At 36.4% G+C, this 24,872-nt stretch overlaps 6 protein-coding genes across 6 annotated transcripts; all 6 read left to right on the plus strand.

Moving 5' to 3' along the window:
- Window positions 1-12,290: 12,290 nt before the first annotated feature.
- On the plus strand, window positions 12,291-12,650 carry LOC149667332 (uncharacterized). Its single transcript, XM_089841437.1, has one exon. The coding sequence runs from the start codon at window positions 12,291-12,293 to the stop codon at window positions 12,648-12,650; it is 360 nt and encodes a 119-aa protein (XP_089697563.1).
- A 2,036-nt stretch (window positions 12,651-14,686) lies between these two features.
- Window positions 14,687-15,046, plus strand: LOC149667333 (uncharacterized). Its single transcript, XM_089841438.1, has one exon. It carries the CDS (start codon window positions 14,687-14,689, stop codon window positions 15,044-15,046), a length of 360 nt encoding a protein of 119 aa, XP_089697564.1.
- Window positions 15,047-17,083: 2,037 nt separating this feature from the next.
- LOC149667334 (uncharacterized) lies at window positions 17,084-17,443 on the plus strand. The gene has a single exon (XM_089841439.1). The coding sequence runs from the start codon at window positions 17,084-17,086 to the stop codon at window positions 17,441-17,443; it is 360 nt and encodes a 119-aa protein (XP_089697565.1).
- Window positions 17,444-19,481: 2,038 nt separating this feature from the next.
- LOC149667335 (uncharacterized) lies at window positions 19,482-19,841 on the plus strand. Its single transcript, XM_089841441.1, has one exon. It carries the CDS (start codon window positions 19,482-19,484, stop codon window positions 19,839-19,841), a length of 360 nt encoding a protein of 119 aa, XP_089697567.1.
- A 2,037-nt stretch (window positions 19,842-21,878) lies between these two features.
- On the plus strand, window positions 21,879-22,238 carry LOC149667336 (uncharacterized). The gene has a single exon (XM_089841442.1). The coding sequence runs from the start codon at window positions 21,879-21,881 to the stop codon at window positions 22,236-22,238; it is 360 nt and encodes a 119-aa protein (XP_089697568.1).
- A 2,036-nt stretch (window positions 22,239-24,274) lies between these two features.
- LOC149667337 (uncharacterized) lies at window positions 24,275-24,634 on the plus strand. The gene has a single exon (XM_089841443.1). It carries the CDS (start codon window positions 24,275-24,277, stop codon window positions 24,632-24,634), a length of 360 nt encoding a protein of 119 aa, XP_089697569.1.
- The last annotated feature ends 238 nt before the right edge of the window (window positions 24,635-24,872 follow it).

The raw sequence follows: 24,872 nt of genomic DNA on the forward strand, positions 1-24,872 counted from the left end.
GTCCCTCCGCCATTTTGCATGTTTACGTTCTCGGCTTCTCGCAAAAGCACGCTAACTTGAAGCGCCTATGTGAACGATAGGCCTCGCGTAGAGAACAAGCTTACGCCGAAACCAATTTTTTGCGCGAGATACGACATCATACTTCGGAACCTACTTTCCGCTTCAGCTAGAGAACCTCGCACTTGTGTAAACGAGCCTTAAGAAAAGGAAATCATCTTAAACAACCAATATTGGAAATAACGCTTTAGCATCCTTGTGCATAGAAAAACAGTTAATAACGTATGAACCAAAACCAATGTCACATTGTTGGAAACCCTATTGACAAGGTTTTTCACGCTGTCGAATTAACCAAAGATTCTTGCACTTGGGTTGTTTCCATACATTTGCAGTAAAGCGATTACTTGGAGAAGTGGGAAAACAAGCGATCAATTCTACGACGCTGTTAAAACCAAAAATTTCGAGTGGTCGCAAGAGGCCAAGAAGAGAAGATTATGACTATTCATTTAGTGCAGCTCCCGATTCTACTTATGTCGTCGAAAATACTGGTAATGACCTGGAAGGTTTGAAAACAATTGATTTTTCTTTAACACACGCTGAAAAGGATCAATTGCTTCACGACGAAATGGAGCTTGATAGCCATCATGAACAGCTGATTAATGATGAATTTTTGAGCATTCCACACGAAAATAATATTAATCAAATAGTCACTTAAGTGAGCAGTTCAGTCGCCCAATTACCAAATGAAAGTTCAAACTTAACCGAAGCGAAGAGCATTATATATTTGTGTTGCGTAGAGTCCAAAAACGAAGCAAGCGAAATAACTGATGATAAAACGTATGAAACCTTTCCAGAAACTGAAGAAAATTTTCTACTTCAATTGGAATGTCATGCAACCATAGAGACTCCAAATGAAAGTTTAATAGATATGCCTGTGTTAGAGCAACCGACGATTTTTGGGTCTGGAAATGTTTACCTTTATAACCTTATAGACAAGCTTAAGAAGTCTAATGTTCGAGAAGCTGACACTCAAATCATATCAAACAGTTCCTCAGATTTGGCAAGTTCCGGCTGTTCCTCGAAATGCGAAAAATCCCCTGTACTTGAAAAACGAAAATGTTGAAACGTTAGTAAAAGAAAAAGAGCCAATCATTGACCACGGGCAAGCTTTCCTTCATAACATTATTGACTCAGAAATCATATCAAGCATTTCCTCAGATTTGGTAAGTTCCGGCTCTTCCTTGAAATGCGCTAACTATGACGGTAGTGAAATACCTTTAGATTACGAAAATGCTGCCAAGTTCGTTAGATGTGAAGATTTTTATGAAAATGAGCAAAAAAAACTCTGAAGCTGAACGAACCAGTTATTGGTTTCCTAATACATAATTGTATGGCTAATTTGGTGAAAGCCCATCATGCTGAAAATCAGGTATTGGTTATTGAAAGTGGAATGTTTGTAACTTTGCACAAAGCCCTACATGGCTTGGTGTCAAAAATTAGCACCAGTCAAGGTTACTATAAGTCAGCATTCCAATATTTAGAGCATAATGAAGCCGCCAATAAAGATGTTCTGGCTGTTTTTAGGGCTTATTAATTCACGAGAAAAGAAAATTTGCGTCTTAGATGGCCTGCACACAGATCCAAACGAGCTTATTAAACACATGAAAAGGCTATTAACCTTTGTTATTCTTACATTACACATGGCTAAATAAAGTTTCAATCGTGGGTTTTTAAATTAGCGTGGATGGTCCTACTCAACAGGCAAGTACCAACGACTATGGTGTCTACGTTTTGTATTATTTCTTTTCTTTTTTGAAAACTCAAAAAACTGAAGCGCCGTCATCCTCTTTGATTGGCAAAAAATGGGCCTTTCATGTTAACTCGTTAAAGTTTCATGATATTAAAGAAATTCCTAGAAATAAGGCGAAAGAGGGCATTTCAATTCCACAAACGACATCGACATGGCTACGGCTATGGAATAAATTAAAATGCAATCAAGCCAAAACCGAAAATGAAGTGAGTACGTGGCTTCTAAAGTACCATAAAAAGGGCGTCATCAAATGTGATGCCGATTTTTGTCCTGGGTTTGGTAAAACAAGTCATTACGTCATGTGCGTTAGTTGCAGAAGATGGTTATATGACCAAAGTGAAAATTTTTCAAGCTACAAAAATGAAACGTACTATCTCTGTTCCACATGCAAAGAATAGAAATATATGTTTATTTTCATATCTTCAAAGTTGACAGACGCAAATTTGTAAAAAAATTGTAAATCTTTTATTTCTTTTACAGACCAAAAAATAGACCTTAAATTTTAATTTTCATTTTTGGAATAACGTCCATTTATAGCAAATTTTGAGACCTTCGGCATAAGCATCCTCACTAATATTTCTACAAACAGATTTCACCTTCGCAGACACAGGAAACAATTAAAACTCGTCCAAGGCGAAATATTTGAACCAACTAGAGTTGCACCGATATATCGGCATATCTTTTTTCATATCGGTATCGGCCAATATCAGCTTCATGTGCATCGATATTTTCGGGAAAAACTTGACAAGTTATATGGTCCTCAATGAATACTAATTGAAGTACATCACACAAATTTATTCCCACAATTTAACATTTCCCTTTAATAATTCCAGGTTTTCCACAATCTCAGTTTTATTCCGTTGTTCACAACTATGAGAAAGTAATTTCCCTAGTTTCCAAAACTGCCACAAACAATCTAAGTCGACACTGACGCTCTCTAATGCGTTTGGTGTCACTAATGTACACTTTGAACTTTTCACTTGTGGTCCACAAGTTTTCTTATAACGCTACCTCTTGTTGAAAAAAGAAAGGAGGTGCATTTTTGCTAAAACCCAAGGAACTTAGACCACACCATTTTTTAAGAAAGGGGGTTAAGGCTAAAATATGTATCGGTACCACATTAAACGAAAGAGAATTGACACATGTCGCTAATAAAACTGAGTAAAAACGTAAATGGTCCTAGAAATGTTGATTCTATTCTTGATAACGATATTCAGGGAGAAATATTTTTGTATGGGCCGATAATATCGGCCGATATATCGGCAACGAATTTCCGATATATCGGCTGTACCCATATAGGTGCATCCCTAGAATCAACAGGCAGCAACTTTTACTAACCTACATGCCTATAAACCAAGTGTACCGACCGCAATTAAAACCAACCTTACCTGGAATGGAATATTCAAAGTTGCGTGTAACAAGCTGCCTTTTCTTTAAAAGGAACTTGTACATATATATCTACCTTGAGAGAAAAATACACGTGGACATTAATGATCATGTCCAAATAAATTTTGTCAAATAGTAACATAAAATGCCGAATAACAAATTTTTACCTCTCCGAGTGACGTATGTCACGGAGAGGTTCTGTAACGATCGTTTGTGTCTGTTGTTACACCCACGTGACCGCGTTCGCAGTTTCCGAACTGCTTTCACAGTCACGGAAATGGCTCCTCTACTAGAGTTCTCACACCACCATCTTCTGGTCTTTGTCCATCCCACACGGACACCAGTCTGTTCTTTTCCTCATTGACTGATTTCCATGTGTCCAAGATTTATCCTTATTTGATGTAAAATGTCGTCTGCTTTACTGTATATTCGCAATTCTTGGAATACTGCTTCAATAATTCGTAAATTTTTACTTCAAAAAAGAGAAATAATTCCATATCTAGGGAAATAAGCTAGTAGTAGTAGACCTCTTGACTCGGAGAGGTAAAATTTTGGTTTTCCCAACTTGTTATATTTAGTACGAATTTTTAACACTTCACTCAGCCACACGGAACGCAAAAACCTTTAAAATTTTTTTAAAATCAATTTGGGGGGGGGGGGAATGGCATCATGGTTTTTAAGTGTACTTTAATATTGTAAAGTTTTTTTAAAAAAAATCCGTTTTCATATTAATTGTTACACTAATCCGTGACTGTGGCTTTAAAATCTTATCTCATTAACTTTCGTCAATGACTTCATTATGCTAAGCAACTTTGTTGAAAAACGTGTAAAAGAGAAATAGCGTGAAAGTAAGCAGTAAAATAGAGCTATCGCGCTAAAACCCTATGAAGCATTCCTTCTTCAGGAGGACTGTTCCCATCTGGAACTCCCTTCCTACTGAAGTAGTTGCCCAGCCCACTCTTCCCCTATTTAAATTCAAACTACGTAAGTTTCTAAAAATTTAACTCGAATGGAGGGAAAGTAATCCACCAATCCCTGTCTATTACTTTATTATCAGCGTATATTTTTTATTAATTTATGTTCGTTAGATTGGAGCTGTAGGGCGTCATAGCCCTAGATCGTCAATTATCTTGAGAATGGGCTTCCTCGTACTGAATCTCAGCTGAACGTTTTTAGGGAAATTGAAGTGGTAGAAGTTTCATCAGCAAATAATCACAAAACTAGGTAAGTATTTTGATCTATTGAATTTAAATTGTTAGCGTTTCAAAATTTCAAGGACTTGGGAAAATAAGCATCAAACATTTTTTATAAACGATAATATATATTTTCCACAAATTTCACATTCATGCATGTTCTGTTTTCGCTATGAACACTGTAGTGTACATTTCTAAATTAGAAGAGACTACATTTATATGATTAATCCACCATACTCAAGTTCCAGGTTAAAAACCACATGCAATACATTTCTTTTAAGTTTCATCTGCAAAACGCAATTTCACATATTTTTCCACTATTTTATTTAAAAATGACACTATCGTGTTCAGAGAAATGTTGTATAGGATGGAACATGTTTTGTTCTTGGCTTTTCCCTGGTCCCATAAATACCGATATTATATCCCATGATTAATTGCTTATAATTATAATATTTTGGGCACATCTTCTACCAATGATGTATGTTGTGCATGCAACACAGAAACGAATGCATGCTCGTTGATCGGAAAAATCGCGATAAACTATAAAATTCCAAAACTCCGAAGACGTATTGAAAAATTGATCAAGAAAGCAAATCCTGTTGTTTCTCTCCAAGCGAATAGGTCAAAAATAATCGATGTTTTGTACGAAGACATGAACAAATACTATGATTTAGGAAAGTTGTAAGTTTTTGCATGTGTCAAGTGAAAAAACTTTATGCGGAACTGTTACAGTACTAACGTTTTCCCAGAATGCAAAGCCATAAATGGTTTTATTAAATTTATATTTATGTATATCGAAGGTAACCTAGTCATGTCGATTATGTAAGAGTCAGCGAATCTCACGTGAAAACTAATCAATTCCTTTGCGATAAAGATAAAAAGGAGCGGGCTATGTAAAGTATAATTTTCTGCTTTAAGTAGGAGTAATTATGAACTTGTGCAGATGGTTAACGGTAATGAAGCCTTTGGCGAATATCACCAACACGCAGATCTTTTTATCCTTTTCCGAGTGAAATACTTACTCCTTGTTGGCGCAATTATGATAATTATTTATTACATGCATGGAAAGTGTGACATAGTCGTAAATGTGAAATTATGGCAAGCATATTTACTGTCTCACTCTCTGAATATGAATGTTTGAGCATGCGAAGAAATTTTTGTTACTACTTTTCCATTGCTTTGTAACGGTTTTCTCTTCAATCAGAAATATATGAGAGCTATTGCGTTGTAGAAAAAGGTTTCACTTAAAATAAGACCCATTCAACCGAATACCATTGGAACGAATCCCATTCGTCCGAAAATTTCTAGCCAGTATTTTAAAATCTAGCCCAATGGCGGTTTTCCATTAAACAGGGAATATTTTCCCATTCAATCGAATCCCATTGGAACGAATTCCCTTCAGCCGAAAGTTCCAAGCTAGTATATTAGTATATTAGTTTATTTGATGTCGAAGTGGTCTGCGTAGCACCAAGGTCTAGTAGTAAAGCGTCGGATCTTCACGCAGAAAATCTTCGTTCGAATCTCAATCAGGAAGGTGAGTTTACTAAAATCGAATTATAAGTATAATTCTGAATAATCGATAATAATCGAATTTAATTTCCTTGCAGGTGCTGAATTTAGAAGGCGAATTTATAATTCAGCAGTATTAAGGATTTCACAACGAGAAATATAGCTTTGTTAGGTTCAATTACATATTGGATGTTATAGCTGGGGTATTTCATTTTGGTTTTTTAGGTTAGGTTTGGTTATGTTAGGTTAGTAATATTTTATAAATCATTTAACAATGTTACTCCTTTTCCAAAATATTGATGATTAGCTTCATTGACTTCTCAAATAATATGCCTTTTCCAAAACATTACTGTTATGTTATGTTAGGTTAGGTTTGGTTAGGAGGACGTCTCTTCCTCTTTGGAGCGGTTATACACTTCAAGTAAGTGTATCCCTTATGGAATGAAAAAATAAATAAATAAATAAATAAAACCATCAAATTCTACTCTATTTGAGTCTTTTTGGGTATGTAATATTGGGTTAATTGGAATAGTAGAACTGGGCATTGGGTTGAATGAGGTTTGCGTAAATGGGAATAGGGTGTTTTAAATGGGGGTAACCTTAATTAGTACCCAAAAAGTTATAAGTGCAATATGACCTTTAAATATAAAAAACATTAATTGGCTAAAACATTTTTATAAGAAGATAACTATAGAGGCTTTTTAGAACAAATTACTACAATAATTTACCACCAAATTGGGCTACATTTCGGTCGAATGGGATTCTGTCGAAGGGGTTTCGCTCGAATGGGCCAGGAGCGAAAATTAAAGGTAAACTTTAGGAGGAAAATATATTTATTTTAGAAGAAAGTAATATTAGAATAGTAATATTTTATGAATCATTTAACAATGTCAAGCCTTTTCCAAAATATTGATGTTAAGCTTCATTGACTTCTCAAATAATATTTTATAAATCATTTAACAATGTTACGCCTTTTCCAAAATATTTATTCATTGACTTCTCAAATAATATGTCTTTTCGAAATCATTACTGATAGGTTAGGTTAGGTTTCGTTAAGTTAGTTTAGTAATATTTTATAAATCATTTAACAATGTTACACCTTTTCCAAAATATTGATGTTTAGCATCATTGACTTATCAAATAATATGCCTTTTCCAAAACATTACTGTTGACCATTATTAAGAAAATCCCGTCAGGGATTTTCTATTTATACTCAATCCGAAATCGTAATGTTAAACTCTATGGAGCTTAACATTATGAGGTGGAAACATTTTCGCGACCAAGGGGGTACACTTTTTTCACAGCCTAACTTTACAGCACTAGCAAAGGCTGAAAAGGTATAGTATCTCATTTCTCGTAGTGTAAGGTTAACTTGGCCTTTTTGTATAGGTTTTAAAAATAAATATTTTAAACCACGCGCTAGCTCACGCGCCAGCACGCGCTGCATTTCAATTAAAGTTTCAATTCAAATCTCGCGCTTAATTTCACCATTTTGATTCTCTAATTAAGTTCACGGGATTTTTTTAAAACTTTTTGGGCCTAATGTTTGTCTTTGTAAGCCTAACGTTAAATGATCACAAAGAAATAGTAGGAGAATTTTTATAATTTTCACATGGTTTCAACGAATATTTAGCATAGTGTGTTTTTATACAGTGCATTGTATTATCCGACCATTCCAATTTCCGAATGCAAGTTACGATTTAGTGAAATACTTTATAATTAGTCTTAAAAAATTGGACGAATGAGTTTCACTATTCCAGAACTAATTTATTCCCAAATAACGTTTCTCCCCAAAAAGGGACAGATATTATACAAAAACGAGTTTTGCTTCGCAGTCCTTAAACAAGTTGGGAAAACCAAAATATAACCTCTCCGTGTCAAGAGGTCTACTACTACAAACGTATTTACCTAGATATGGAATTATTTCACTTTTTTGAAGTAAAAATTTACGAAATATTGAAGCAGTATTCCAAACATAGCGAATGTACAGTAAAGCAGACGATATTTTACATCCAATAAGGATAAATCTTGGACACATGGAAATCAGTCAATGGGGAAAAGAACAGGAAATGAAGTCTACGCTTCAGCTGTTTACCCTTTATTCTGAAAGCTACATTCACAACTGGTTTGCAGTGTAAACACTATCGTCTCGTCTCACCTCAACAATATTCTTAGTTTGCCAACATGAATGTTAACGTTAAATAACACCAAAGCTAAATTGTAGCTAGACGCACTAATAGTCAATGCGCACCATAAAGAGAATAATAAGTCTGTAGTTACTAGCCGTTAACCATTAGCCCTTTTAGTAACCTTATTATTATTATTTAAGAGTGTATTTAACTTTCGGCTCACTCTGAACCGTTGATGTCTGTTCATTTCAGACACGAAAATCAAAGCCAAAAGTTTACTTCACCTCAGGCCTCAATTATTTACTCTTTGTTTCACTAAGCCTATTGCGGATAATTCTTGTTATACGCGCCTGAGTCTAGGTCTTAGTTTTCTTCATGAAATTTCTAAACCAAGGATTATTCTATATACGGATGTAGTATAGCTTACGCAATATATAAACAGCCATTTCAAATAACAATATTAAAATAAATCTTTGGAATATCAAAATGAAACAGAGCTTTTAAGCTACAAAAGTACTAAATGCATCATAATTACGAAAAATACTTCCACATATTCACTTTATATTATGAAAAAAGGGAATATTAAGGTTCTGTATGATTTCTTAACACATCAGCACAAGGCTAACTGCTAACGCGACGCACTAGTGTAACAATGGACGGACACACACAGACAAAAACATAAACTGCTTTTTAAATCTTTTCGTATTAATTTTGAGTTGAGAAACAAGATTATCTTTAATATTTAAATAAATATAATTATTTTTAATTATTTTAATCTTCAATTATTAACATTAATAATAGTTAAATCGTTTAAAATAAAGTTATACCTATTATCTTCTCAAACTTTTCTAATATTGACGTTTAAAGTGAAGGGTACCCCTCTTGCCCGCTTTCTTCAAATTTCGGGATATATATACGATTCGTTTCCATTATAATAGTAAGGAAAAAGCGCAATTGCGAAAACCTTTGGTGGCCGATCCCACCTTAGGGAGGCTAGACGTTTCTCGTAACCCTAGCTGATCGCCGCGTATATCCTAAACCCAAACGATGATAATGGAGTAGAAGCCAATGATACAGATTGGTGTCTATGTGGAATAGACGGAAGACCAGTGGATGGTGGTGTTAGAAGCCAATGATACAGACTGGTGTCTATGTGGAATAGACGGAAGACCAGTGGATGGTGGTGTTAGAAGCCAATGATACAGATTGGTGTCTATATGGAATAGACGGAAGACCAGTGGATGGTGGTGTTAGAAGCCAGTGTAAGTGCGGACTGGTGTCAATGTGGGATTGACAAAGAATAGAAGATGGTGGTGGTGGACGCCAGAAAAGTACCAGACTGGTGTTCATATGGGATGGACGAAGACCAAACATGGTGGTGTGAGAACTCAAGTATAGAGTAGCCAACGGAGAGAAAAACAATTTTCCAAATTTCTGTGAACTGTCAATGCGGTCCGGAAATTGGGAACACGTTTGCTCCGATACGCAAACTGCGAACGCGGTCACGTGGGTGTAACAACGGACAGACAGACAGACAGACACACACACACACACACAGACAGACACGGCCGTTACAGAACCTCTCCTGGACTATGTCACACGGAGAGGTAAAAACTGCATTTATACACAATCCGCGGCACTTTTTCAAACCCACAAAGGGCCAGAAATTAGAAATTATTTTATGTATTGCAATTTGAAATTAAGAAAATCCCGTCAGGTATTTTCTATTTATACTCAATCCGAAATCCTAATGTTAAACTCTATGGAGCTTAACATTATGAGGTGGAAAAAGTTTTGCGACCAAGGGTGTACACTTTTTTCACAGCCCAACTTTACAGCACTAGCAAAGGCTGAAAAGGTATAGTATCTCATTTCTCGTAGTGTAAGGTTAACTTGGCGTTTTTGTATAGGTTTCGAAAAAAAATATTTTTAAACCACGCGCTAGCTCACGCGCCAGCACGCGCTGCATTTCAAAAAAAGTTTCAATTCAAATCTCGCGCTTAATTTCACCATTTTGATTCTCTAATTAAGTTCACGTGATTTTTTTAAAACTTTTTGGGCCTATTTTTTGTCTTTCTAAGCCTAAGGTTAAATGATCACAAAGTTCGAGATTTTTTATAATCTTCACATGGTTTCAACGAATATTTAGCATAGTGTATTTTTATACAGTGCATTGTATTATCCAACCATTCCAATTTCCAAATGTAAGTTACGATTTAGTGAAATATTATATAATTAGTCTTAAAAAATTGGACGAATGAGTTTCACTATTCCAGAACTAATTTATTCCCAAATAACGTTTCTCCCCAAAAAGGGACAGATATTATACAAAAACGAGTTTTGCTTCGCAGTCCTTAAAAAACTGCATTTATACACAATCCGCGACACTTTTTCAAACCCACAAAGGGCCAGAAACTAGAAATTATTATATGTATTGCAATTTGAAATGAAGTTTAATCGTTATGAGAAATTTGCTTTAAATTGCGTAGTTCAAACATTTGTTATGATTAGAAATTTTACAACAAACACGGGTATAAATGCCGCGTTTCGGAACCATGCAAGAGCTAAATCAAGGACGATTATGACTCGAGTTCGAATTGAAGTTTTAAACTTATACAAGATGTAACAACACACATATGAACACCTTTTCTGAATGTATGTCGGAAATACGACACTGCTTTTAAAGCCACAAATCAGAATTAGGGACCTCATTTTAGGAGTAGTAAAGCGACATTTTACTCGAAATAAGTGTTTTTATCTCTTCCACCCTGAAAAATTAAAATGCTAAAAGCTCATTTTGTATTTTTTCGCCTTAATTATTTGACAGGGATAAGGTCAGATTCTATATAATTTCATACGTGAAAATCTAAGCTCCCTTTATCTCGAAACGCGGCATTTATACCCGTGTTTGTTGTAAAATTTCTAATCATAACAAATGTTTGAACTACGCAATTTAAAGCAAATTTCTCATAACGATTAAACTTCATTTCAAATTGCAATACATATAATAATTTCTAGTTTCTGGCCCTTTGTGGGTTTGAAAAAGTGTCGCGGATTGTGTATAAATGCAGTTTTTTTAAGGACTGCGAAGCAAAACTCGTTTTTGTATATTTTATTATAAGTCAAAGAAATTGTTTACTTGCAAAGAAGCAATCTTTGCGCTCCCGGGAATTAAATTCATTTTAGTTCCATCGGGTGTATATGCGCATGCATTCTTGTCCCAATGGACCGAATCCGAAACCCGGAGAAGTGCGGGTTTTCGCTCCAATGGGACTGTCCCATTGGACCGAATCAGCCCAAAGTGCGGGTTTTTCGGTTGATTGGGACTGTTTTCGGCCGAATGCGATTCGGTCCAATGGGGCAGAGCCGGCATAAGCAGATCTTCCAAATTAATGAGATTATTAAGATCAATGGAAATTGTCTTATGTCAGATTTTTCCAATGATATTATGTCTTTTGCAATAACTAATTTTTCCCCCAATTTGAAGGCCTCATGGTTACAGGCATTGAAATGTAAATTTAAGAGAGAACGTCAGCCTTTGACAAACTATGAAAAGGGTTATGGAAACCAAAAAAAAAAAATACGGACATGACATGAATAAACGACCAGCTGCTGTTGTCAAAAATAATAAAATATATTAACTAAAGAGGTATTTAATTACTTATTTCACACATTGTTTCTCAAAGGTGTGGCAGCCCAAGATCTATTTATTTATTGCAACATTCCTAGAGTTTTTCTGTAATGTTCTTCAATGGAACTGAATCGTACAGATTGTATAGCTACTCCGTAACGTTACTCAAGAAACTAGTTAAATTTGTTGTGTAGATGAAAAATGGCGTTACGGTCATAGCGACACGGCGCGACGGTATTCAAGCGGGAAACCGCATACCTACACGACCTTTCAACACGCGCTAATGTGTTGGCTTAAGTATTTTATGTGTAAGTTGCGAAACCTGCACGGCGGGTGTAGACCAACCATAACAAACATTTTAGAATTAGAAATATTAACCTAGCTATTGCTAACTTTATGTAGCGCACAAAATCCCGAACATTTAATATACCCAACTTGATCGAAAATGTCCTATTATTTGCCTATCACCTCCATCGTTAAATTAAGTTTTTTAGAATGTCAATTTTCAACCAAAAACAAATTTTTTCCTTCCACTCGACGAAAAAATATTTTCACCTTTTCCAAGATTACTATATAAAAGAGACCGCAAACCACTCTTTTTATCACTTAATTTTCATATTCTCCGAACAAGTAAAATGGCTGATAGAGTATTAATTCGTCGTCAAATTGTTGAACTTCATGAGCAAGGTTTTTGCAATCGCGAAATCGCTCGGCAGTTAAATGTTTCACCTGCGACAGTGGCTACTTGGATTGACCGTGACAGAAATAACGAGTTTAACGGTGGAGCTGATAGGCAAAGAGGAGGACGACCAAGGGCTTTAACCAAGAGAGAAGTTCGACTAATTGGAAGGACAGGCAGGGCACAGCCATTTCTAACAACGCGGCTTGTTAGAACGGAACTTGAGCTGCAGGCAAGTGTGAGGACCGTACGAAGAGCCTTGGCAAGTCAAGGCCTTCGTGGAAGGATCGGGGTCCTGATGAAAGGAGCGTCATGAACCGACGAGGGAGGCTGGAATTTTATCGTTTACATTTCAATTGAACACTAGAGCAGTGGGAAAGAGTAGTTTTCACGGACGAAAAAAGTTTCGTCGTCGGACATAACGGGCCGGTATGTTCATTTACTGAGAGGAAGCAATGAGATGAATGACAGAATAAGATCAACAGAGTCTATTAATATATTATATAAAAACGTCTTGGTTTGGACCAAGGCCGAAAAAACAAACGATATGTGTGAGGTTTATCAATTGACTGAAGTTCAGATATTGAAATTTTTTTCTAGTTCTTTTTATCCACTCAATCCTTAATCAATATTTAATTCAATCAACTGATTTTACTGTAAATCGATCTAGTCCCTCTAAATTAATTGAAAAAATTACATATCTACGCTTTTTCAAGAACAATTACATTTTCGAAAACATTTACCTCACACATATCGTTTGTTTTTTCGGCCTTGGTCCAAACCAAGACGTTTTTATATAATATCTGTCACTTCAGTCTTAATGTAATTAAATTTTGAATAATTATGTTTGCTTTACCGTCATACATTTGCACTCTAAAATATAATGGTGCATTCAAACACCATATATGCTGTTTTTTCCAGTGCCATAAAAGACATCATTTAGGGTGTACTTTAACCCCATTTCTATGATCAATTCACACCAAGGTATACCCGTGTTTGTTGTAAAATTTCTAATCATAACAAATGTTTGAACTACGCAATTTAAAGCAAATTTCTCATAACGATTAAACTTCATTTCAAATTGCAATACATATAATAATTTCTAGTTTCTGGCCCTTTGTGGGTTTGAAAAAGTGTCGCGGATTGTGTATAAATGCAGTTTTTTTAAGGACTGCGAAGCAAAACTCGTTTTTGTATATTTTATTATAAGTCAAAGAAATTGTTTACTTGCAAAGAAGCAATCTTTGCGCTCCCGGGAATTAAATTCATTTTAGTTCCATCGGGTGTATATGCGCATGCATTCTTGTCCCAATGGACCGAATCCGAAACCCGGAGAAGTGCGGGTTTTCGCTCCAATGGGACTGTCCCATTGGACCGAATCCGCCCAAAGTGCGGGTTTTTCGGTTGATTGGGACTGTTTTCGGCCGAATGCGATTCGGTCCAATGGGGCAGAGCCGGCATAAGCAGATCTTCCAAATTAATGAGATTATTAAGATCAATGGAAATTGTCTTATGTCAGATTTTTCCAATGATATTATGTCTTTTGCAATAACTAATTTTTCCCCCAATTTGAAGGCCTCATGGTTACAGGCATTGAAATGTAAATTTAAGAGAGAACGTCAGCCTTTGACAAACTATGAAAAGGTTATGGAAACCAAAAAAAAAAATACGGACATGACATGAATAAACGACCAGCTGCTGTTGTCAAAAATAATAAAATATATTAACTAAAGAGGTATTTAATTACTTATTTCACACATTGTTTCTCAAAGGTGTGGCAGCCCAAGATCTATTTATTTATTGCAACATTCCTAGAGTTTTTCTGTAATGTTCTTCAATGGAACTGAATCGTACAGATTGTATAGCTACTCCGTAACGTTACTCAAGAAACTAGTTAAATTTGTTGTGTAGATGAAAAATGGCGTTACGGTCATAGCGACACGGCGCGACGGTATTCAAGCGGGAAACCGCATACCTACACGACCTTTCAACACGCGCTAATGTGTTGGCTTAAGTATTTTATGTGTAAGTTGCGAAACCTGCACGGCGGGTGTAGACCAACCATAACAAACATTTTAGAATTAGAAATATTAACCTAGCTATTGCTAACTTTATGTAGCGCACAAAATCCCGAACATTTAATATACCCAACTTGATCGAAAATGTCCTATTATTTGCCTATCACCTCCATCGTTAAATTAAGTTTTTTAGAATGTCAATTTTCAACCAAAAACAAATTTTTTCCTTCCACTCGACGAAAAAATATTTTCACCTTTTCCAAGATTACTATATAAAAGAGACCGCAAACCACTCTTTTTATCACTTAATTTTCATATTCTCCGAACAAGTAAAATGGCTGATAGAGTATTAATTCGTCGTCAAATTGTTGAACTTCATGAGCAAGGTTTTTGCAATCGCGAAATCGCTCGGCAGTTAAATGTTTCACCTGCGACAGTGGCTACTTGGATTGACCGTGACAGAAATAACGAGTTTAACGGTGGAGCTGATAGGCAAAGAGGAGGACGACCAAGGGCTTTAACCAAGAGAGAAGTTCGACTAATTGGAAGGACAGGCAGGGCACAGCCATTTCTAACAACGCGGCTTGTTAGAACGGAACTTGAGCTGCAGGCAAGTGTGAGGACCGTACGAAGAGCCTTGGCAAGTCAAGGCCTTCGTGGAAGGATCGGGGTCCTGATGAAAGGAGCGTCATGAACCGACGAGGGAGGCTGGAATTTTATCGTTTACATTTCAATTGAACACTAGAGCAGTGGGAAAGAGTAGTTTTCACGGACGAAAAAAGTTTCGTCGTCGGACATAACGGGCCGGTATGTTCATTTACTGAGAGGAAGCAATGAGATGAATGACAGAATAAGATCAACAGAGTCTATTAATATATTATATAAAAACGTCTTGGTTTGGACCAAGGCCGAAAAAACAAACGATATGTGTGAGGTTTATCAATTGACTGAAGTTCAGATATTGAAATTTTTTTCTAGTTCTTTTTATCCACTCAATCCTTAATCAATATTTAATTCAATCAACTGATTTTACTGTAAATCGATCTAGTCCCTCTAAATTAATTGAAAAAATTACATATCTACGCTTTTTCAAGAACAATTACATTTTCGAAAACATTTACCTCACACATATCGTTTGTTTTTTCGGCCTTGGTCCAAACCAAGACGTTTTTATATAATATCTGTCACTTCAGTCTTAATGTAATTAAATTTTGAATAATTATGTTTGCTTTACCGTCATACATTTGCACTCTAAAATATAATGGTGCATTCAAACACCATATATGCTGTTTTTTCCAGTGCCATAAAAGACATCATTTAGGGTGTACTTTAACCCCATTTCTATGATCAATTCACACCAAGGTATACCCGTGTTTGTTGTAAAATTTCTAATCATAACAAATGTTTGAACTACGCAATTTAAAGCAAATTTCTCATAACGATTAAACTTCATTTCAAATTGCAATACATATAATAATTTCTAGTTTCTGGCCCTTTGTGGGTTTGAAAAAGTGTCGCGGATTGTGTATAAATGCAGTTTTTTTAAGGACTGCGAAGCAAAACTCGTTTTTGTATATTTTATTATAAGTCAAAGAAATTGTTTACTTGCAAAGAAGCAATCTTTGCGCTCCCGGGAATTAAATTCATTTTAGTTCCATCGGGTGTATATGCGCATGCATTCTTGTCCCAATGGACCGAATCCGAAACCCGGAGAAGTGCGGGTTTTCGCTCCAATGGGACTGTCCCATTGGACCGAATCCGCCCAAAGTGCGGGTTTTTCGGTTGATTGGGACTGTTTTCGGCCGAATGCGATTCGGTCCAATGGGGCAGAGCCGGCATAAGCAGATCTTCCAAATTAATGAGATTATTAAGATCAATGGAAATTGTCTTATGTCAGATTTTTCCAATGATATTATGTCTTTTGCAATAACTAATTTTTCCCCCAATTTGAAGGCCTCATGGTTACAGGCATTGAAATGTAAATTTAAGAGAGAACGTCAGCCTTTGACAAACTATGAAAAGGTTATGGAAACCAAAAAAAAAAAATACGGACATGACATGAATAAACGACCAGCTGCTGTTGTCAAAAATAATAAAATATATTAACTAAAGAGGTATTTAATTACTTATTTCACACATTGTTTCTCAAAGGTGTGGCAGCCCAAGATCTATTTATTTATTGCAACATTCCTAGAGTTTTTCTGTAATGTTCTTCAATGGAACTGAATCGTACAGATTGTATAGCTACTCCGTAACGTTACTCAAGAAACTAGTTAAATTTGTTGTGTAGATGAAAAATGGCGTTACGGTCATAGCGACACGGCGCGACGGTATTCAAGCGGGAAACCGCATACCTACACGACCTTTCAACACGCGCTAATGTGTTGGCTTAAGTATTTTATGTGTAAGTTGCGAAACCTGCACGGCGGGTGTAGACCAGCCATAACAAACATTTTAGAATTAGAAATATTAACCTAGCTATTGCTAACTTTATGTAGCGCACAAAATCCCGAACATTTAATATACCCAACTTGATCGAAAATGTCCTATTATTTGCCTATCACCTCCATCGTTAAATTAAGTTTTTTAGAATGTCAATTTTCAACCAAAAACAAATTTTTTCCTTCCACTCGACGAAAAAATATTTTCACCTTTTCCAAGATTACTATATAAAAGAGACCGCAAACCACTCTTTTTATCACTTAATTTTCATATTCTCCGAACAAGTAAAATGGCTGATAGAGTATTAATTCGTCGTCAAATTGTTGAACTTTATGAGCAAGGTTTTTGCAATCGCGAAATCGCTCGGCAGTTAAATGTTTCACCTGCGACAGTGGCTACTTGGATTGACCGTGACAGAAATAACGAGTTTAACGGTGGAGCTGATAGGCAAAGAGGAGGACGACCAAGGGCTTTAACCAAGAGAGAAGTTCGACTAATTGGAAGGACAGGCAGGGCACAGCCATTTCTAACAACGCGGCTTGTTAGAACGGAACTTGAGCTGCAGGCAAGTGTGAGGACCGTACGAAGAGCCTTGGCAAGTCAAGGCCTTCGTGGAAGGATCGGGGTCCTGATGAAAGGAGCGTCATGAACCGACGAGGGAGGCTGGAATTTTCTCGTTTACATTTCAATTGAACACTAGAGCAGTGGGAAAGAGTAGTTTTCACGGACGAAAAAAGTTTCGTCGTCGGACATAACGGGCCGGTATGTTCATTTACTGAGAGGAAGCAATGAGATGAATGACAGAATAAGATCAACAGAGTCTATTAATATATTATATAAAAACGTCTTGGTTTGGACCAAGGCCGAAAAAACAAACGATATGTGTGAGGTTTATCAATTGACTGAAGTTCAGATATTGAAATTTTTTTCTAGTTCTTTTTATCCACTCAATCCTTAATCAATATTTAATTCAATCAACTGATTTTACTGTAAATCGATCTAGTCCCTCTAAATTAATTGAAAAAATTACATATCTACGCTTTTTCAAGAACAATTACATTTTCGAAAACATTTACCTCACACATATCGTTTGTTTTTTCGGCCTTGGTCCAAACCAAGACGTTTTTATATAATATCTGTCACTTCAGTCTTAATGTAATTAAATTTTGAATAATTATGTTTGCTTTACCGTCATACATTTGCACTCTAAAATATAATGGTGCATTCAAACACCATATATGCTGTTTTTTCCAGTGCCATAAAAGACATCATTTAGGGTGTACTTTAACCCCATTTCTATGATCAATTCACACCAAGGTATACCCGTGTTTGTTGTAAAATTTCTAATCATAACAAATGTTTGAACTACGCAATTTAAAGCAAATTTCTCATAACGATTAAACTTCATTTCAAATTGCAATTCATATAATAATTTCTAGTTTCTGGCCCTTTGTGGGTTTGAAAAAGTGTCGCGGATTGTGTATAAATGCAGTTTTTTTAAGGACTGCGAAGCAAAACTCGTTTTTGTATATTTTATTATAAGTCAAAGAAATTGTTTACTTGCAAAGAAGCAATCTTTGCGCTCCCGGGAATTAAATTCATTTTAGTTCCATCGGGTGTATATGCGCATGCATTCTTGTCCCAATGGACCGAATCCGAAACCCGGATAAGTGCGGGTTTTCGCTCCAATGGGACTGTCCCATTGGACCGAATCCGCCCAAAGTGCGGGTTTTTCGGTTGATTGGGACTGTTTTCGGCCGAATGCGATTCGGTCCAATGGGGCAGAGCCGGCATAAGCAGATCTTCCAAATTAATGAGATTATTAAGATCAATGGAAATTGTCTTATGTCAGATTTTTCCAATGATATTATGTCTTTTGCAATAACTAATTTTTCCCCCAATTTGAAGGCCTCATGGTTACAGGCATTGAAATGTAAATTTAAGAGAGAACGTCAGCCTTTGACAAACTATGAAAAGGTTATGGAAACCAAAAAAAAAAAAATACGGACATGACATGAATAAACGACCAGCTGCTGTTGTCAAAAATAATAAAATATATTAACTAAAGAGGTATTTAATTACTTATTTCACACATTGTTTCTCAAAGGTGTGGCAGCCCAAGATCTATTTATTTATTGCAACATTCCTAGAGTTTTTCTGTAATGTTCTTCAATGGAACTGAATCGTACAGATTGTATAGCTACTCCGTAACGTTACTCAAGAAACTAGTTAAATTTGTTGTGTAGATGAAAAATGGCGTTACGGTCATAGCGACACGGCGCGACGGTATTCAAGCGGGAAACCGCATACCTACACGACCTTTCAACACGCGCTAATGTGTTGGCTTAAGTATTTTATGTGTAAGTTGCGAAACCTGCACGGCGGGTGTAGACCAACCATAACAAACATTTTAGAATTAGAAATATTAACCTAGCTATTGCTAACTTTATGTAGCGCACAAAATCCCGAACATTTAATATACCCAACTTGATCGAAAATGTCCTATTATTTGCCTATCACCTCCATCGTTAAATTAAGTTTTTTAGAATGTCAATTTTCAACCAAAAACAAATTTTTTCCTTCCACTCGACGAAAAAATATTTTCACCTTTTCCAAGATTACTATATAAAAGAGACCGCAAACCACTCTTTTTATCACTTAATTTTCATATTCTCCGAACAAGTAAAATGGCTGATAGAGTATTAATTCGTCGTCAAATTGTTGAACTTTATGAGCAAGGTTTTTGCAATCGCGAAATCGCTCGGCAGTTAAATGTTTCACCTGCGACAGTGGCTACTTGGATTGACCGTGACAGAAATAACGAGTTTATCGGTGGAGCTGATAGGCAAAGAGGAGGACGACCAAGGGCTTTAACCAAGAGAGAAGTTCGACTAATTGGAAGGACAGGCAGGGCACAGCCATTTCTAACAACGCGGCTTGTTAGAACGGAACTTGAGCTGCAGGCAAGTGTGAGGACCGTACGAAGAGCCTTGGCAAGTCAAGGCCTTCGTGGAAGGATCGGGGTCCTGATGAAAGGAGCGTCATGAACCGACGAGGGAGGCTGGAATTTTCTCGTTTACATTTCAATTGAACACTAGAGCAGTGGGAAAGAGTAGTTTTCACGGACGAAAAAAGTTTCGTCGTCGGACATAACGGGCCGGTATGTTCATTTACTGAGAGGAAGCAATGAGATGAATGACAGAATAAGATCAACAGAGTCTATTAATATATTATATAAAAACGTCTTGGTTTGGACCAAGGCCGAAAAAACAAACGATATGTGTGAGGTTTATCAATTGACTGAAGTTCAGATATTGAAATTTTTTTCTAGTTCTTTTTATCCACTCAATCCTTAATCAATATTTAATTCAATCAACTGATTTTACTGTAAATCGATCTAGTCCCTCTAAATTAATTGAAAAATTACATATCTACGCTTTTTCAAGAACAATTACATTTTCGAAAACATTTACCTCACACATATCGTTTGTTTTTTCGGCCTTGGTCCAAACCAAGACGTTTTTATATAATATCTGTCACTTCAGTCTTAATGTAATTAAATTTTGAATAATTATGTTTGCTTTACCGTCATACATTTGCACTCTAAAATATAATGGTGCATTCAAACACCATATATGCTGTTTTTTCCAGTGCCATAAAAGACATCATTTAGGGTGTACTTTAACCCCATTTCTATGATCAATTCACACAAAGGTATACCCGTGTTTGTTGTAAAATTTCTAATCATAACAAATGTTTGAACTACGCAATTTAAAGCAAATTTCTCATAACGATTAAACTTCATTTCAAATTGCAATACATATAATAATTTCTAGTTTCTGGCCCTTTGTGGGTTTGAAAAAGTGTCGCGGATTGTGTATAAATGCAGTTTTTTTAAGGACTGCGAAGCAAAACTCGTTTTTGTATATTTTATTATAAGTCAAAGAAATTGTTTACTTGCAAAGAAGCAATCTTTGCGCTCCCGGGAATTAAATTCATTTTAGTTCCATCGGGTGTATATGCGCATGCATTCTTGTCCCAATGGACCGAATCCGAAACCCGGAGAAGTGCGGGTTTTCGCTCCAATGGGACTGTCCCATTGGACCGAATCCGCCCAAAGTGCGGGTTTTTCGGTTGATTGGGACTGTTTTCGGCCGAATGCGATTCGGTCCAATGGGGCAGAGCCGGCATAAGCAGATCTTCCAAATTAATGAGATTATTAAGATCAATGGAAATTGTCTTTTGTCAGATTTTTCCAATGATATTATGTCTTTTGCAATAACTAATTTTTCCCCCAATTTGAAGGCCTCATGGTTACAGGCATTGAAATGTAAATTTAAGAGAGAACGTCAGCCTTTGACAAACTATGAAAAGGTTATGGAAACCAAAAAAAAAAAAATACGGACATGACATGAATAAACGACCAGCTGCTGTTGTCAAAAATAATAAAATATATTAACTAAAGAGGTATTTAATTACTTATTTCACACATTGTTTCTCAAAGGTGTGGCAGCCCAAGATCTATTTATTTATTGCAACATTCCTAGAGTTTTTCTGTAATGTTCTTCAATGGAACTGAATCGTACAGATTGTATAGCTACTCCGTAACGTTACTCAAGAAACTAGTTAAATTTGTTGTGTAGATGAAAAATGGCGTTACGGTCATAGCGACACGGCGCGACGGTATTCAAGCGGGAAACCGCATACCTACACGACCTTTCAACACGCGCTAATGTGTTGGCTTAAGTATTTTATGTGTAAGTTGCGAAACCTGCACGGCGGGTGTAGACCAACCATAACAAACATTTTAGAATTAGAAATATTAACCTAGCTATTGCTAACTTTATGTAGCGCACAAAATCCCGAACATTTAATATACCCAACTTGATCGAAAATGTCCTATTATTTGCCTATCACCTCCATCGTTAAATTAAGTTTTTTAGAATGTCAATTTTCAACCAAAAACAAATTTTTTCCTTCCACTCGACGAAAAAATATTTTCACCTTTTCCAAGATTACTATATAAAAGAGACCGCAAACCACTCTTTTTATCACTTAATTTTCATATTCTCCGAACAAGTAAAATGGCTGATAGAGTATTAATTCGTCGTCAAATTGTTGAACTTCATGAGCAAGGTTTTTGCAATCGCGAAATCGCTCGGCAGTTAAATGTTTCACCTGCGACAGTGGCTACTTGGATTGACCGTGACAGAAATAACGAGTTTAACGGTGGAGCTGATAGGCAAAGAGGAGGACGACCAAGGGCTTTAACCAAGAGAGAAGTTCGACTAATTGGAAGGACAGGCAGGGCACAGCCATTTCTAACAACGCGGCTTGTTAGAACGGAACTTGAGCTGCAGGCAAGTGTGAGGACCGTACGAAGAGCCTTGGCAAGTCAAGGCCTTCGTGGAAGGATCGGGGTCCTGATGAAAGGAGCGTCATGAACCGACGAGGGAGGCTGGAATTTTCTCGTTTACATTTCAATTGAACACTAGAGCAGTGGGAAAGAGTAGTTTTCACGGACGAAAAAAGTTTCGTCGTCGGACATAACGGGCCGGTATGTTCATTTACTGAGAGGAAGCAATGAGATGAATGACAGAATAAGATCAACAGAGTCTATTAATATATTATATAAAAACGTCTTGGTTTGGACCAAGGCCGAAAAAACAAACGATATGTGTGAGGTTTATCAATTGACTGAAGTTCAGATATTGAAATTTTTTTCTAGTTCTTTTTATCCACTCAATCCTTAATCAATATTTAATTCAATCAACTGATTTTACTGTAAATCGATCTAGTCCCTCTAAATTAATTGAAAAAATTACATATCTACGCTTTTTCAAGAACAATTACATTTTCGAAAACATTTACCTCACACATATCGTTTGTTTTTTCGGCCTTGGTCCAAACCAAGACGTTTTTATATAATATCTGTCACTTCAGTCTTAATGTAATTAAATTTTGAATAATTATGTTTGCTTTACCGTCATACATTTGCACTCTAAAATATAATGGTGCATTCAAACACCATATATGCTGTTTTTTCCAGTGCCATAAAAGACATCATTTAGGGTGTACTTTAACCCCATTTCTATGATCAATTCACACCAAGGTATACCCGTGTTTGTTGTAAAATTTCTAATCATAACAAATGTTTGAACTACGCAATTTAAAGCAAATTTCTCATAACGATTAAACTTCATTTCAAATTGCAATACATATAATAATTTCTAGTTTCTGGCCCTTTGTGGGTTTGAAAAAGTGTCGCGGATTGTGTATAAATGCAGTTTTTTTAAGGACTGCGAAGCAAAACTCGTTTTTGTATATTTTATTATAAGTCAAAGAAATTGTTTACTTGCAAAGAAGCAATCTTTGCGCTCCCGGGAATTAAATTCATTTTAGTTCCATCGGGTGTATATGCGCATGCATTCTTGTCCCAATGGACCGAATCCGAAACCCGGAGAAGTGCGGGTTTTCGCTCCAATGGGACTGTCCCATTGGACCGAATCCGCCCAAAGTGCGGGTTTTTCGGTTGATTGGGACTGTTTTCGGCCGAATGCGATTCGGTCCAATGGGGCAGAGCCGGCATAAGCAGATCTTCCAAATTAATGAGATTATTAAGATCAATGGAAATTGTCTTATGTCAGATTTTTCCAATGATATTATGTCTTTTGCAATAACTAATTTTTCCCCCAATTTGAAGGCCTCATGGTTACAGGCATTGAAATGTAAATTTAAGAGAGAACGTCAGCCTTTGACAAACTATGAAAAGGTTATGGAAACCAAAAAAAAAAATACGGACATGACATGAATAAACGACCAGCTGCTGTTGTCAAAAATAATAAAATATATTAACTAAAGAGGTATTTAATTACTTATTTCACACATTGTTTCTCAAAGGTGTGGCAGCCCAAGATCTATTTATTTATTGCAACATTCCTAGAGTTTTTCTGTAATGTTCTTCAATGGAACTGAATCGTACAGATTGTATAGCTACTCCGTAACGTTACTCAAGAAACTAGTTAAATTTGTTGTGTAGATGAAAAATGGCGTTACGGTCATAGCGACACGGCGCGACGGTATTCAAGCGGGAAACCGCATACCTACACGACCTTTCAACACGCGCTAATGTGTTGGCTTAAGTATTTTATGTGTAAGTTGCGAAACCTGCACGGCGGGTGTAGACCAACCATAACAAACATTTTAGAATTAGAAATATTAACCTAGCTATTGCTAACTTTATGTAGCGCACAAAATCCCGAACATTTAATATACCCAACTTGATCGAAAATGTCCTATTATTTGCCTATCACCTCCATCGTTAAATTAAGTTTTTTAGAATGTCAATTTTCAACCAAAAACAAATTTTTTCCTTCCACTCGACGAAAAAATATTTTCACCTTTTCCAAGATTACTATATAAAAGAGACCGCAAACCACTCTTTTTATCACTTAATTTTCATATTCTCCGAACAAGTAAAATGGCTGATAGAGTATTAATTCGTCGTCAAATTGTTGAACTTTATGAGCAAGGTTTTTGCAATCGCGAAATCGCTCGGCAGTTAAATGTTTCACCTGCGACAGTGGCTACTTGGATTGACCGTGACAGAAATAACGAGTTTAACGGTGGAGCTGATAGGCAAAGAGGAGGACGACCAAGGGCTTTAACCAAGAGAGAAGTTCGACTAATTGGAAGGACAGGCAGGGCACAGCCATTTCTAACAACGCGGCTTGTTAGAACGGAACTTGAGCTGCAGGCAAGTGTGAGGACCGTACGAAGAGCCTTGGCAAGTCAAGGCCTTCGTGGAAGGATCGGGGTCCTGATGAAAGGAGCGTCATGAACCGACGAGGGAGGCTGGAATTTTCTCGTTTACATTTCAATTGAACACTAGAGCAGTGGGAAAGAGTAGTTTTCACGGACGAAAAAAGTTTCGTCGTCGGACATAACGGGCCGGTATGTTCATTTACTGAGAGGAAGCAATGAGATGAATGACAGAATAAGATCAACAGAGTCTATTAATATATTATATAAAAACGTCTTGGTTTGGACCAAGGCCGAAAAAACAAACGATATGTGTG

The sequence above is a fragment of the Phalangium opilio genome, unplaced genomic scaffold (genome assembly GCF_054372755.1).
Source record: "Phalangium opilio isolate 3A_F unplaced genomic scaffold, DU_Popi_V2 ptg000059l_1, whole genome shotgun sequence".
Taxonomy (NCBI): domain Eukaryota; kingdom Metazoa; phylum Arthropoda; class Arachnida; order Opiliones; family Phalangiidae; genus Phalangium; species Phalangium opilio.